This window comes from Equus asinus, chromosome 14 (genome assembly GCF_041296235.1).
Source record: "Equus asinus isolate D_3611 breed Donkey chromosome 14, EquAss-T2T_v2, whole genome shotgun sequence".
Taxonomy (NCBI): Eukaryota; Metazoa; Chordata; class Mammalia; order Perissodactyla; family Equidae; genus Equus; species Equus asinus.
Genome location: NC_091803.1, coordinates 37238777 through 37254837, shown reverse-complemented (window position 1 = coordinate 37254837; position 16061 = coordinate 37238777). Strand labels below are relative to the sequence as shown.

Genomic DNA, 16061 nt, shown 5'->3' with positions numbered 1-16061 from the left:
AGGACAGGGCCTCAAACAAAGCTTTCCTCCCTTCTCACCCTCACCTCTGGTTTCCTTTGATTTTTGTTTCTCCTTTCTTTGCCTAGACTCCATTTTCTGAGCTCACTGCATATTCCCAAATGCAAGAGAGGACTATTTTTTTTAGTTCTGGAGAAGAATCTGTCTGACCCGAGGTCAGCTCGCGGTTCTCCCCGCCGAGCCACCGCCCCCAGCGCTCGTGCGGCCTCTGCTCCGTCTCCTAATTAGGGAATAAAGACACGAATTTGCCCTGCCAGGGCGGCCTGTTCATAACTTGGCTCATGGTTAAAAAAGAGCAAGAAAGCAACACGTGCCCGGAATTGCTGGGCCTCGGCCCAGGGCCCCGCCGGCCAGAAACCCAGCGTGCGACCTCCAGGAGCGAGGACGGCCTCATGCCGGCCTCGGCCCCGCACGCCCCCCTTCCTAACGGTGACCATTCCCAATGGCCACATTATTTTATGTGGCCTTGGAGGCATTTCGTGAACCGGGAACCATGGGGGCATTATCCCCATTTTCTTATGGGGAAAACTGAGTCCAAACAAAAGAAATCTATTTTTTTTAATTTTAAGGAGAGAATTGACTTTTTTTTGCGGAGGCCCTGTGCTAATTGTTTCACATGTGTTATCTCCTTTCCTTCCCCCTCCCCATCCTGAAGGGATGACATCTCACGTCCATGTTATTATAGAAGAGGAACTCTGGCCCAGAGTGGGTAAGCAACTTGCCCTAGGTCACACAGCAAGGCACAGTCAGAATTGAAAGTCAGTGTCTGATTCCAAGGCAGTCAGGCCTCTTTCCACTAGATTTCGCCAAGTCATTCCATGAACAGGCCCAGCTCTCTAGGAACTTGCTTTCAGAGGCCAGAGGAAGGGAGGGGAAAAGGAACTGATGTTGCCAAAGGCCTTCCCTATGCTCATAAATCCTTTCATTTAATCCTCCCCAAACCTAACGACAGAGTCATTCATTATCCCCATCACTCTCCTGGGGAAACCGAGGCTCACAGAGGCTGAAGCCAGTTGTTCTCGGTCACGACTGCTCCTGCCATGACACAGATAGAACATGGAGAAGGAGCGAGATCTGAACACTGGTCTACTTGACGCCAGAGCCCACGTTCCACCCGCTGCCCTTTTATTTTGATAAGGACTCGGGATGGAATGCAGGAAAGACAGAGGGAAGCCCCGACCCCACACCACCAGAGAGCTCTTCTCCACATTCTGGGAGCCTTCGCCCACCTTAAGAGGCTCTTTGAAAATGTAACTGGGGACCAAGGAACCAGGCCACTCAGTCATTTACACCTTAGTATGAATTACTTCAATCAGGCTAACTCAGAACACTTGACAGACGTCGCTCCAAACTGAAGGGGCCGGGTTCTGACCAGAGCAAGAGGAAGGAGAGAAAATCGGAGTGTGGGAAGCCACCTAGGGAGGTGGCCCCCAGCCCATCCCCATCTAAGTGAGATGAGAGTCGGGACACTACAGCCCACCTCGCCTTCCCCGCGTCCCTCCCTCACTTTCCACCGCCGCCTTCAGCCTCTCCCTCCGCCTCCTTTTTACAACATAGACACTGGCCTGGCTGTGACCTCGGCCCTGGTCTCCCACCTCACGAGGGAGGGAAGGGGGTTACGCACTCTGGGAATCTGCTTCTCCCCATGTGGGCTGCTGGGCTCAATATTTCCAGGCTTTACTGACACAAATAAATTGTGCTGGAAAGTTCTGGCAAAGAAAACACCTCCCCACTCCTGGCTCCAGGCTCACGGGCGTCTGAAGGCTGATGAGCTCAGGGCTGCTTCGGAAACGTGAGGATCTTTGCTTTTCTGAGCCCTGAACCTGGGGATGAGGGGGCCTGCCCAGCGGAGCACCCTGGCCCTCCGGCCTGTGTCTCGGGGGACTTGGTGCCCAGCCCCCTCGTCCCGGAGCGGCCTCCAGGCCGTGGCATCGCCCCACTGCCAAGTCCTCAGAATCAGTCCTGCCTCCGCGGCTGCAAGGAGCTAGGCAGCAGTCGCTTAACCCCCACTGGGCCAGCTTCGCGGGTGGCGGCCTGTGCAGCCCCACGGGGACCACTGTGAGGCGGGCCCTGTGCTTGGTTTAACGCCCTGACGTTGCCATCTTGAGATTCTTAACCCGTTTTGAACACGGGGCTCTGTGTTTTCATTTTGCATAATTTGACAAATCACACAGCTGGTCCTGGCTCCCAGGGTTGCACCCATCTCCAAGTCCATTCCGGCCTGTGGGCTGCCCTCAGTGGCAAAGCCAAACTGGCTCTGAATCTCAGAGCGGTTCCGTCCCTGGTCCTCATGTGGCACCCACCCCTGCAGCCAGTGAGGTCCCCTAGCATTTGTGCTGTCCAACTCCTACACATCCTGCAAAGCCCAGATCTGCACTGCCTCTAGTCTGAATACTGCCTCCAGGCAGAAGCAATGCCTCCTTCCCCCGCAGCATCAGTCAGCAAACGAGCACGGGGGGCTCCAAGGGGGGACTGCCTGAGGTCAAATCTCTGCTTTGCCAGCTCCTTGTGTGACCATCAGCAAGTCATTTAACCATCCTCACGCCTCAGTTTCCTTATCTACAAAATGGGTATAATAAAAGCACTTAAACGATTGTTACAAGGATTAAATGAGTGAATATATATAAAACACTTAGAACAATGCCAAATGCCCCAAAATGTTAGCTATTATTACTTTCATACCCGTTTCTTCCTTCCCCAATGCTTCCCCAATATATTCTGTTATTAAATAATTATCTTCAACATTCATATTGTCATTAAGATAGAAATCATATCATGTTTTTCTACCGTTTAGAAAACCATGTCTAAAGGGCCAGAGGGTACCCAGTTCTGGCTTTATGGGTCGTGCCTTGTTTCATAGCGTGAAAGCAGATATGGAAACAAATGGGCGTGGTAATGTTCCAATAAAACTTTATTTATAAAAAAACGGACAGGGGCCGGATTTGGCCCGCCGGTCAGTTTGCCAAGCCCTGGCTGACGTCTTCCAGCACTTTCCTGTCCGCTTTAGATTACAGTTCAAACTCCCCCCTCTCTGATCTCCTGTCGCCCCACCCTCCTACTCTCTTCACCCAAACCCTGACGCACACAGTTTGCTCCCTGAATACACAGCTCCATCCGTCTCCAGGGGCTGTGGCATGGTTCCCCATCCCTCACACGAATCAACCTGTTTGATCCCTACAGCAACCCAGTGGGGCACCTGTTGCCTCCATTTTATGGGGTTGGGGGGGAAACTGAGGCTCAGAGAATTGAAAGGACTTATGTCCGAGAGCAGATGGCTAATGGGTAATGGGGTTGGGATTCAAGCCCAGGAGGTCTGTCTCTGGAATCCAGACTTTACGACGTCCTACTACTTCTCATCATGAGTATCTGCTGAATGAATGAATGAATGAATGGGGCGTCGTCATGGCGGGGAGCAGGGAGGTGAGAAATACTTCAGAACCGCGCCGCCCAGTGCATGAGCCGTGAGCCAGAAATGGCTACTTAAATTAACCAAAATCATAAAACCCCCCGTTCCTCAGCTGCGCTGGCCACGCGGCAGGTGCTCAGCAGCCATCATCGCAGAAAGTCCTGCTGGGCGGTGCTGTTTCCCGGGCAGCAGACCCTGGCGATGGCCTGGGTGTTGGGGGGTGGGTGGCTGCTGCTTCACCCTCACAGTCTCTCCCTAAGCTCGGCTCAGAGAGGTTAAGTCACTGTGCAGGGTCACACAGCTGGGAAGCCATCTGTAAGGCATATTCTTCCCTGCTCCCTTCTGCTACCAAATGGAATTCGTTCGCTCAACAGATGTTGGTGGAGCAATGCCATTTTCTACAGACGCCGATGAGCAAGCCGATTTTTCTACCCAGGTACCTTGGGAGGTGACACGTGGGTCCCACAGGGGCCTGGCTCATAAGTCGTCAAAGGGCTCTGTGATCAGCTGAATAATGGCCCCCAAAGATGCCCACATCCTAATCTCAGAAATTTGTGAATCTGTCATCTTACACAGCAAAAGGGACTCTGCAGCTATGATTAAATGAAGGACCTGGAGATGGGCGATTATCTTGGGTTATCCAGGTGGCCCCGTGTAATCACAGGGGGCCTTATAAGAGGCCGGCAGGAGGGCTGGAGAGAGAGATTTGAAGATGCTACACTATCGGCTTGAAGATGGAGGAAGGGGCCACAAGCCGAGGGCTGTGGGCGGCCTCTGGAAGCCGGAAAAGGCTTGGAAAGTGCAAGTCAGCAGGTGGCTTGAGCGCTTCCATCCACACACCTGAGTAGCGTTCTATCCCGAATTCTCCACTGTTACTTGTTGAGCATCACATGTTGATGTCCTACCACGGAAGACGAGCATTCGGCTCCCAGTCGAGCCTCTCCTCTTTCCCCATAAAGTCCATTTGGTCACGCAGAGTATTTCCGCTTAGATCAACACTTGGGGTTTGCGTTATAACGCAAATGCCAGTCCCTCAGTCCACGGCCCTTACTCCTCCTTTCTGCCCAGCTTTTGGTTTTCCCCAGAATTAATAATGACTTTGTCTTATTCCTTCCCAGGTTTGTATACACACCAACCCCAAACTTACTACGAATTGTCTAAATCTTCTCTCAGTGCCTTTCACAGCACCCATCACCATCTGAAGTTCTCTGTTGTCTGGTTCACCACCAGGACCCCCAGGCCTGGCCCCTGCCTGGCACCAGTTGGCGCAAAATAGATATTTGTTGCCTGAGTCTGTCCTTCCGGCCTCGGGAGTTTGCTGTAAGGAACATTTGGGGGAAAAAGCTGGAAAAGCATTTTTGAAAAGCAGATTGCAGACTCTGTTTTCAAGACTACAGCAATTAGAATTCCTTCACATCGGGACTTGCTGTTCACAACTCTAAACACGCAGAGAACATCGTGGCGGCAAGAGTCTAGAAACAAAGGTGGTTACTGTTCATACCTGTTAATATTGTTAATAATTCTGTTCATAACGTGATTTGTGGACTTTCTTTAATTGAAAGAAATGCTAAATTTCCGTTAGAGGTTAAAAAATATAGAGAGTTGTGTCGCTTAGTGACGGGCGCATGTCGTTAGGCAATTTTGCCATTGTGCGCACATCACAGGGTGCACTTACACACACCCAGATGGTACAGCCCACTGCACGCCTAGGCTCTGTGGGACTGATCTTACAGGACCACAGTCATCTATGCGGTCTGTCATTGACCGAAATGTCGTCATGCATGCCTCTGCATGCGTGTGTCCGTGTGTCCGTGTACAGGTAGGTGTGTGTTATTCACACTCCTGTTATCCACAGGAGTCACGTTCCATAAAGTCGCTGCAAACACTGACTTCCTGAACACTGCACCGCTGCTCCTGGGGAATCCACAGAGGGGTTCCTTGCAGCCTCTGGCCCCAACATTTTCAACAGCCAGTCTCTATATAACCTCGTTTTATGTGTGTTTCTGTTTAAAGACGCTTTCTTTAATGCATGTTGTCAATCCATTAACATCAAACTCGCGGCCAACAGCCCTGGAACTCATGCCTGAATGAAGCTGATCCGACACACAGATTTTCTCCACGAGGCACATCCCAGCCTTCTCGCGCTTAGGAACACCAGACAGCATGGCAGCACTACACTTGGGGGACAGTTAAAACAGCGAAATCACCAAGAAAAAGCGACAAAAATGCAAAACATGCGGCACTAAGTATACCACGCAGAGGACACTTGCTCACAGCCTGAGAGCTGAAACCAGAAGGCAGAGGGTCTCCTTGTACCCCCTCGGCTGGGACAGGTGGATTGGGAAACCCAAATTCTTCCCAGCTCTGCGCACGTCCTCGAATGACCACGAAAGCACCACGAGCATTGATTTTGGGCTTACGAATAAATTTTAGCGAGCGGATGAATTTGCAAATATGGAATCAGTGAATAATGAGGATCAATTGTATATATATATCTTTATATATATTTGTAAAGTCTGGAAACAAACACAGTTACAATCTACAGGGTTTGGTTAAATACAAGACAGCATTTCCAGGAGGGAGGCTGACCTACATATGATCAGACAGAAGACACTCTAAGATATCCTGCTGGGTAGAAAAAGCAAAAGCACATCAACACATGCAGAACGCAACCATTGTGCTTTATAAAATTCAGAGTTCTGGATTCTCTTGGGGAGGAAAGAAACCCAACAAGCTTTGATAACACCGGGTCAACAATTTCCCACAGGATTAATTGTCTGGCTCAGAATCACAGCTGCCCCATGAATGGATGTGTGCTTTCCAATTTGCCGCAGTCTCCATCACTCCCTATTGTCACTCCTGGTCCACTTTGCTCCTTTCTATTACCTGCCAGGCTCTCCTAGGCATTTGCATTTGCAGATCCTGGTGTGGGGATAAAATGAATGTCTCTAAGCAGCCAGCTATAGATCCACTGGCCATGCCTAAAAGTGCATCAAGACAAAATAATCATGGGGACAGTCATGATGAAGATTAATGGCTACTATTCATTGTCTGTCACCCCATACTTTTCTCCTTGGTTTCACTTAGCATGGCTGAGGGCTGAGTGGAACTTTCAAAAACAACTTATAAGTAACAGCTATGTTCACTGAGCATTACCGATATTGTCAGGCGTGTGCTAAGTGCTTTGGATGAATTAACTCATTTATTCCTTACAGCCACCCTGTGCGGTAGGCATGGTTGTCCATTTCATAGATGAGGAAACTGAGGCCCAGACAGGATAAGTGGCTTTCTGAGGTCATATCATGAGAACATGGCAGAGCTGAGGCCAGGACTTGGTGTTTTTCTGTCGAGCACACTGGCCACCTCCAAAATGACAACGTGGTCTGTCCTGGAGCCAAAATGGTCTCACATTGCCTTGCTCAGGGCCTCCAAGTGTTGTCACTCGAAGTTTTGCTTAGGAGAGAAAGGGACCCAAAGGCCCCCATCACTTCACTCCCTCAGGCAGGAGAGTCGGCTCCCAGCCTGACAGCCTCAGTCCCCAGTGGGCTCGCTCCCAGCCCAGCCTCCCCAGGAGCCGAGGCCAGGGGGCCTCTCGTCAACCAGGCATGAGGTGACCTCAGACGTCTTCCTGCCGCAAGGGCTGCACCGACGGGTCAGCAACCTGGAGGACGAGCCAGACACTCTCGCAGCAAAATGTGCAGGAGAATCTCCAGGACCCTCCCGGCCGCCCCCAGCTCCTTTCTCACCCCTTCTGAGCCCCCAGATGGGCTGCAGAGGGGCGGTGCTTGGGGTCCCCTTCTCCCATCTGGGAGGTGCACTCTGCTGGCAGAGACTCAGCTCCCTGACACCCCCCTTGAGTCCTCTCTCCACCCCAAAGCGGACTGGGGTGCTCTGATGCAGCCGATCCTCCAGCACCCTCCGCTTAGATAACTCACAAGAGGGTCCATCTCTGCCGGCTTGTGGCCGGTCCAGCTGCTTCACATACGCCCAGGCCACTAGATAAAAACACAGGTTTCCCCAGCTCCACTCCAGGCCACTGAGTCAAGGGTCTCTGGGTGTGAAGCCGGGCCATCGGTCTCTTGAACGAGGTGCCCGGGAACTGCTGTGCAGCCACGTCTGTGGCCCGAGGTCTAGTGGGACCTGCACCACAGGGGTACCTGATCCCACCACGGCAGCAGAACAACAGCCAGCAATCGTGGGGCACCTCCGATGTGCCAGACACTGTGCTCGGCTCTCCCCTACGTCGTTCCTTCCATTCTCCCGACAGCCCTGGGAGGCAGGAACAGTTGATACTCCCTTTCTACAGATGGGGAGACCGAGGCTTGCGGACTGAACCAGTTTGCTCAAGAACAAATGGCCGGCGTGAGGCAAAGCAGGAAAGCAAACCCAGATCTGTGCCTCCAGGGCCCCACCTCCAACCACAACTGGCGCTCTCCGGGCGGCTGTGCCCCTTCACTAGTGCGTTGTGTGATCAAAAGTGCCTTTAAAAACCCTGCAGGCCTCTGCCAGAGAGCAGGGCTTCTTCAAACACAGGTGGAAGGGATGAGGGGAGGGCGCCAAAGCGGGAGGCCCGGTTGGGAGGGAACGCAGGCCAGGTGCGAACCTCTGGGAAGCCCCGAAGTCTTACAAGTCAGCGCTGGCCCCAAGGGAGAGCAACAGAAGGCAGCTGCTGGCCCGAGGCACCTCCCCTAGGAGGGAGAGTGGCCCGAGGCCAGCGTCTGATGCCACTGAATCTGAGCGACCAAAGTGGGAAGCGCAGGGGAGGGTCCCGCGGGACTCATGCAGCCCCCAGACCCCGACAGCATCAGTGCGTGTCCCCAAGCGGCACCTGGCCTCCTTGAATGGTCAGAACGATCTGATGCCCCTCCTGTCCTCATCGTCACCCCAGCCTGCCCTCACGACCGCCTCCCCGACCACATCCTCTGGCCCACCTCCTTCCTCCCTGTGTGCCAGCCCCTCGCAACTCCCCTGCCCCCAAAAGGCAAGTGGTTCCCCCCTCGGGGCCTTTGCCCTTGCCGTGCCCCTGCCTGAAGCTCTCCTCCCAAATTCTCCCGGGGGCTGGCTCCTTCTCGTCGCTTGGGTCTCAGCTCACAGCCCCGGAGTGGCTGAGCCAGCACGGGCACGTTGCCACGCATACAAAAGACGTCAGCCGTTCCACAGTGTCTACGATGTCCACCGTCCACAGTGGAGTGGGGGCCGCAGGGCTGCTGCTGGCCGACAAATGAGGGCTGGGCCTTCCAACTGGCCTCCAGAAATTGGGCTCCTGGCCCCACTGTCGATAAAAACTTTCTGTGTGCCTCTAGGCGAATCTCATAACCTCTCTGATCCCTCCTCTATAAAAAATGAGGTGACTGGACTTGAACAGTAGGTTCTTGCCTCTACTCTGCCAGGACCTGCATGCCAGTCAAGATAATAACAGCTCGCCTGGCAGATATATATATATATATGTATGTATATGTATGTATGTGTATGTTAATGTATATATTTGTATATATACTCATGTATCTATATACATACTCATTTATATGTGTGCATATATATTCATTTATATATATATACACTCATTTTCACATATATACATATAAATATTCATATAAGACTAACTTGCATCTACTTTCATATTATATAAAATGAACTGTTCCAGATTTTGATGCTCTGTGAAAATTTCTTGCAACTCCTGCCACTAAGCTGCATGTGTGGCAGGAACCATGGGCTCCGTCATCGCTGAGGACCCTTCCAGGCCCAAAGTTCTGGGACAGAGTTTGTAAACGGGTGTCCCACTGGCCAAAGCCAGCCCACAGATGGATTTCATTTGGCTGGTGCTCTGTGTGTGCGTTAATGTCAGTTAGGTGCCAATGTTTATAAATTTGAGATTTCACATAAAAATCTAGATTTCCGGCTTCCATTGAAAGGTAGAAGAGTCTGGCAACATTGGATCCACATTTCTCCCATGACACTGGTGGGTTGGAGAGGGATAGCTGCTCCCCACTCAGATGGGCCATTTTCTCCATTCGCCACACTCCCCACCATTCCCTACTGTTTAACACCTAGTCCGTTTCACACATTAATGGCACTTGCTTGGCTTTGATTGGCCCTTGGGTTTGCAACCCTGGTCCTAGATGTCCTGAGATGGCTCTTCTCAGACAGAGGGCTCCTGCTGGGAGACACCCTCTGGCCAAACTAATCTCTCAGTTACTCAAAGAGAACATGCTCCATTCAACCTCAGGGCCTTTGCACATGCTGGAACTGCTTCCCCCTTCTTCTTTGCCATCTCTGCAGAAATATCATTTCTTTAGAGAAGGCTTTCCTCTTCTCCCCGGTGAGAACTCCTCCTATTTATGTGTCCTCCTAGTTCCTTACATATCTTATTCTTCATATTTTCACAGTTTGCAATTACACGTATACTTGGGTGATTTTTAAAATGTACATATATATATTCTTTGGTTTCTGACAAGATAGTACCTTCACAGGGTCAAACAGCAAATTGAAATCATACAAAAGGCAAATGTGTGATTCTTGTCCTTGGGGCTATCCTCTCTCTCGAGAAGAGTGGTCACACTTATTTCTGATTCATTCCTCTATGCCTGGGACTCACCAGGGGACCTGGCCCATTAAATTAGTGGAATAATGAGGGACGGTAGGAGTGGGTTATAGAGGTTAAGGTGGAAGGGAAGCGTACTCGTTTCCCATGGCTGCTGTACCAAATTACCACAGACTGAGTGGTTTCAAACAACACAGAATTGATTGTCTCACAGTCCTGGAGGGCGATGCCTGACATGGATCTTCCTGCACTGAACCCAGGCATCAGCCGGCTTGGGTTTCTTTCCGGGAACACCAGGGGAGAACACGCCTCTGCCTTTTCCAGCTTCTAGAGGCTGCTCTCACCCTTGCACCCTCCATCTCCAAAGCCCGTAACCTTGGGTGAGTCCTTCTCACACTGCATCGCCCTCTGGCCCTCCTCTTCTGCTCCCCCGCTTCTAGTTTCAAGGACTTGGTGATTCCATTGGGCTCACCTGGAAAATCTAGGCCACTCTCCCTATGTGAAGGTCAGCTGATTAGCAACCTTAATGCCACCTGCAGCCTTCACTCCCCCACGCCATGGGAGCTGACACAGTCACAGGATCCGGGGTTAAGGGGAGATCTTTGGGGGCCATTATTCTGGCCACCACAGGAGAGATTTCCCTGAATAGTGAAGATTCTCTGAATGACTCTAAATGGAGTCAACGTCTTCTGACCATGTACCTGGGTCTTCAAAGAAACAGTGACACCAATCACCAACTATGGCACCAGTGTGGCGGCTCATCGTGAAATTGCAAAGCCACAGTTTAACACAAGCCAAGACTTCCTCACCTACCCGCACAGAGCTGTTATGAAATTAGATGCAATTCTGTATATAAACACAGCACGTGCTCGATAAACGCTAGTTTAAAAAAGGGGAGTTGGGGGCCAGCCTGGTGGCATAGCGGTTAAGTGCACACTCTTCTTCGGCGGCCCAGGGTTCACTGGTTTGGATCCTGGGTGCAGACTTGCATATTGCTCATTAAGCCATGCTGTGGCGGCATCCTACACACAAAATGGAGGCAGATTGGCACAGACGTTAGCTCAGCGACAATCTTCCTCAAGGAAAAAGAAGAAGATTGGCAATGGATGTTAGCTCAGGGCCAATCTTCCTCACCAGAAAAAAAGGCGGGGGCGGGGTGCAGAACAAGATGGCACCATGTCTGGTTAACGGTTTAGGTTCGCCTGACTCAGCATGAGAACATTTGTCTGACAAATGTTTAGGGAGCATCTACTGTGTGCCAGATATGGGGTGAGGCGTTCGGAATGGTGGACAAATCAAAGAGCTCCCCCCTCGTGGATCTTTTTCTTTAACTGGTTGATCTCAACACTAGAAAAATAGGAGGAAAAGCAGTTCCACTTACGTGCATAGAATGGACTGGTCCTCACGATCTGAGAACAGAAAGAAAACAGAGTTGAAAATTAGAATTAGCTCTGAGCTGGGGGTCTTGATATGGTGCCTCCCGGGTGGGCCTCCCATTCTAAGCTCCTGCACAGTGGCCACACTGTGGGTGACAAGCGGTCAGCTGGGGTCATTGCCCAGGGCCTAGGGCCAAGACCAAAGCCAAGAGGGCAGCAGGGCCCTTTTAGGTACTCCTCCCTGCCCCAAGGTCCCAGAGGCAGCCCCAGAAGGATGCTGGAGCCTGACGGGTTCATCAGTATCCAGGCTCCAATCAGCTCTGGGGGGTCCCAGGAGACCCACCCTGCCCAGATCAGGTCACAGGCAGAACACAGGCTATGGATCCAGACAGAGTGAGGTCCATTTGGTCACTTCCCAGCTCTGTGGCCTTGGGTGAATATTCTTAACCTCTCCGTGCCTCAGTTCCTTCATCTGGAATAGGGGGTAGTGGACATTTTGGGTTTGAAAATGCAGCATCCATTCCCCCTTCTTCCACAAAAAGCATCCTGTGTTCCTTTAGGAGACTGTCCCCTGCCCCACCCCAGCCATCGTGTACAGTCTTGGTGGGGCTGCCCCAGAAGTTCCCCCAGCCAAGAGGCGAGAACGTGTGCCAGGCTGCGTCATCAGATTCTCTGAGCTAAAACTCCGAGCTGGATCAAGGATGGGGAAGGACAGCAGCTAGACAGAGCCCTGGGTGGGGGGGGGGGTCCCTTCCTGCCCCTAGAGCCCATGCAGCCCCTGTTTCTGTCATCTTCTGAGGCTGGCTCCCCCATCTTTCAACCCCACCTGATACTTTTCCATAATCCCTTTCCTAAATAAGGTGCCAGTCAGTCTCTGTCACTTACCCCTTGAGAACCCTGGCGGGTACAGAGGGCATCGTAAGATTAAACGTGATTAAGCAGACATTACTGATCGCCTTCTACTCTTAAAGTGGTCGTAGGGGGTGCAGCCAGGTTCTAGAGCCCATTTCCTCCCCTACCACGGACACGAAGATGGTTATCAACACATTTAATCACCAGCCAATCAACCATAACCGACAAGTCAGAGCATCACGTTTGCAGATGGGCGATGCCCGAGTGGCGAGCATTTCTTCAGTCCGTTCCCTGGCTCCATCCTCACCATCACAGTGCTCAGGCACTTAGGATCCCCGCTTCATTAAAGCTCTCCCTGGATCTTGTCACATCCTCCTCCAAACCCCATCTCAGAGTGCTCTTTCTGTCCAATTACTCTGATACTTAACGCTCTTCCACATCGGAAATTTCTTAAAAAGTTAAACGTACATTTAGCAGATGACCCAGCAATTCCACTCCTAGGATCCTACCCGAGAATCCTGAAGACCTGTGTCCCTATAAGACTTGCACGTGAATGTTCATGGCAGCACATCACAATAGCTAAGAAGTGGAAACAACCCAGATGCCCATCAACTGGGGACTGGATAGACAAAAGGTGGCAGAGCCATCCAATGGAATATTATACAGCCATGAAAACAAGGAAGTGTTGACACAGGCTGCAACATGGATGACCCTCAAAAACATGATGCTAAGGAGAAGAGGTCGACACAGAAGGCCACATACTGTATGATTCCATTTACACAAAATGCCCAGAACAGGCAAATTCATGGAGGCAGAAAACAGACAAGTGGCTGCCAGGGGTTAAGGGTGGGGTGACTGCAAATGGGCATGAGGCATCACTTTGGGGCTCTGAAACTGGATTGTGGTGATACTTATAAAACTGTTAATTCGCTAAAAATCATTGAATTTTAGACTTAACATGGCTGAATTTGGGGTATGCAAATTTTATGTCAATCGAGCCTATGCTAAGAAGCCATCTGTGGCTCCCCGTGCCCTTAGATAAGGCCCAGACTCCTGAGCATGGAGTCCCAGGCTTCCTGTGACTGGCCCCTGCCCGCCTCCCCACCTTGGCACCTCTATCGCCCTCACTCTTAATGCCCCAGCAACCCCACTTAGATAACCCCTGAACACACTCAGTGCCTTTGTTCAGGCTGTTCCCACTACACAGTAGGCCTTTCGCTTCTCCCATTCCTGGCCACCTCCTGGACCCTCAGTCCCAAAGGTGACACCTCTTCTCGGAAGCCTTGCCCACAGTGATGGAGTCAGGGGGGTGGCTTGGCCATAAGTCTCCACCAACACTCCCAAGCTATTGCAAATAGTCAATCTTGCAAGGGAGAATGAGGCCCAAGAAGAGCCCCCAGTCCCCCCACCTCAAGTAATGGGATTGCTGCCTCCAAGCCCCTCCCAGAGAGAAATTCTGGAGCTGTTACTGGTTCCTGCTCATCCCCAAGATAGACGCCACGCTCCACCTCTGGAGTCCCACAGCACTGGGCTTCCCGAGTGCTCTGTCCCAATTTGCTTCTCTCTCTTTGCTGTGTCTCGGCCCCACAGAACCATGAACCCCTCATGGCAGGAGCATCCAGTTCTAGACCTCGCTTCCGTCAGTTTCTGGACCCCCAGCTCCCAAACCTGGAGCCCCTAGCACAGAGAAAGTTTAGCTTGGTGAGCTTTCAAGAAAGCCAACCCCAAACCTACACGACATGAGCTTCTTAAAGGGGAAGCTCAAAATACACACAAGAAATTGACTCATTCATTCAACCAACACCTTCAGGGCATCTACCAGGTGTGGGGTGCTGTCCAAGGTCCTGAAAACACCACACCATGGAGTCTAATGCACAGCGCCTCCTCTGGACCACGCATTGTTTTAAGCATTTACCTGTATTAACTCATTCAACCTGCACACGTCCTTTGAGACAGACTATTCTTATCCCCATTTTATAGATGAAGAACCCGAGAGGCACAGAGAGACTTTAAAACTTGGCCGCAGTTACACAGCTATTAAGTGGATCGGGTAGGATTTGAACAAATACCTACTATTTGTTGAACATCTACTATGGGTCAGACACTGTCAGGCACTGCTGATGTGTTGCTTTTGGTCCTGACCCTTTTAGGGTTGAAGAAATCGAGGTTAGCCATCCCAAAGTCACACAGCACTTCAGTGACTGACCTGGGATTTGAAGCACTGTGCGTCAGAGCGTGGCTCCTTCTGCTCTTCCAAGGACAGGACAGTGCGGAGGGAATGGAACACAGGTGCTGAGGGGCCCAGGCTCCAGGGGGATTAAGGAAGGCTTTGGGGGACAAAGCAACTTGGGGAGACCAGGAGGGAACAGCTGAGGGAAGGAGTGAGGCCTTCTTCCCAGGCCAGGGAGGCAGCTGTGCTAAGGTCTAGTGTGGGAAGATGGAAACCAGGACGTGAAGTGGCCTCTGGGATGAAAGGATCTGCGCCCCATGAATCAGATCTTGGATCCGCAGATCTGTCTCATCGCCACTGCCACACCCGGTCCAAGAACCATCACTTCTGGCCCAGATGCTCCTCCCCAGTCTCCCCGCTTCTCCTAGGCCCCCACCATTCTCACAGGGCATCCAGAGGGGTCTTCTTTCCTCCTTGCAAATTTTTTAAATTGTAGTAAAATATACATAAGATAAAATTTACCATCTTGACCATTTTTAAGTGGACGATTCAGGGGCATTAAGCATGTTCACACTGTTGTGCAACCATCACCACCATCCATCTCCAGAACTCTCCTCATTTTCCCCAAACTCAAACTCCATGCCCTTGGCAACCGCCACTCTACTTTCTGTCTCTGTGAATACGACTCCTCTAGATACCTCATATCAGTAGAATCACACCGTATTTGTCTTTTTGTGACTGCCTATCTCCCTTAGCATAACGTCCTCAAGGTTCATCCACGTTGTAGCAGGTGTCTGACTGTCCTTTCTAAGACTAAATAATATTCCACTGTATGTAAATGCCACATTTTGCTTATCCACTCATCTGTCGACGGGCACTTGGGTTGCTCCCACATCTTGGCTGCTGTGAACACAGGTGTGCAAATACCTGTCAGAGTCCCTGCTCTCACTTCTTTTGGGTACACACGCAGAAGCAGAATTGCTGGGTCATATGGTAAAACTTTGTGAGGAGTTGCCATACGGTTATCCACAGTGGCTGCATCATCTTACTTTCCCACCAGCAATCCACCAGGGTTCCAGTATCTCCACATCCTCATCAACACTTATCACTTTCTTTTTTTTATAACAGCCATCCTAATGGGTGTGAGGTGGGATTGCATCGTAGTAGAGGAAGCTTCTTAAAATAGCTGGGTCATGCCACAACCTTGCCAAAACCAGCTGCCGAGTCCCAGTGGCCCCCAAACTCCCCACCATGGCCTACGAGGTCACCCATCCGCTTGCCTCATTGGCACCCATCTCTCATTACCTGCTTCCCCTCGGCTCACAAATGGCTGCCTGCTCTCACAGAACACATTCTTCCCTTCCAGGGCCTTTGCCTGGAACACTCTCCCCCCAGCTCTTGCCATGGTTGACACCTTCCCCTCATCTCAGGGACTTCCTCTCCCAGAGAGGCCTTTTTTAATTCTCTGTCCACAGGGGTGCATGCCACACCCTCTGGGCACTCAGGCAATTAACCTGTTTATTTGCTTCACACCACTTAGATCCATCTGGAACGACCTGGTATGTTTTGTCTCCCTGTACTAGAAAGAAGATTTATTGGGAAAGAAGGGGCTTGTCTGTTTTGTTCAGCATTGTGTTTCCTGTACCTGGTGCATAGGAGGTGTCCAATTACATTTATTAGACGGAAAGATGGGAGGAT

The 16061-nt window shown here is 51.2% G+C and overlaps 1 protein-coding gene across 5 annotated transcripts in view; it reads right to left on the bottom strand.

The window, feature by feature from the left end:
* Positions 1-16061, bottom strand: part of MYH11 (myosin heavy chain 11) — a 118306-nt gene that overhangs the window by 62397 nt on the left and 39848 nt on the right. For all 5 annotated transcript variants that reach the window (XM_014837608.3, XM_014837605.3, XM_070484873.1 and 2 more), the window contains exon 4: positions 11347-11374. In XM_014837608.3, coding sequence (XP_014693094.1) covers positions 11347-11374 — 28 coding nt within the window. The remainder of the gene's footprint in view (positions 1-11346; positions 11375-16061) is intronic.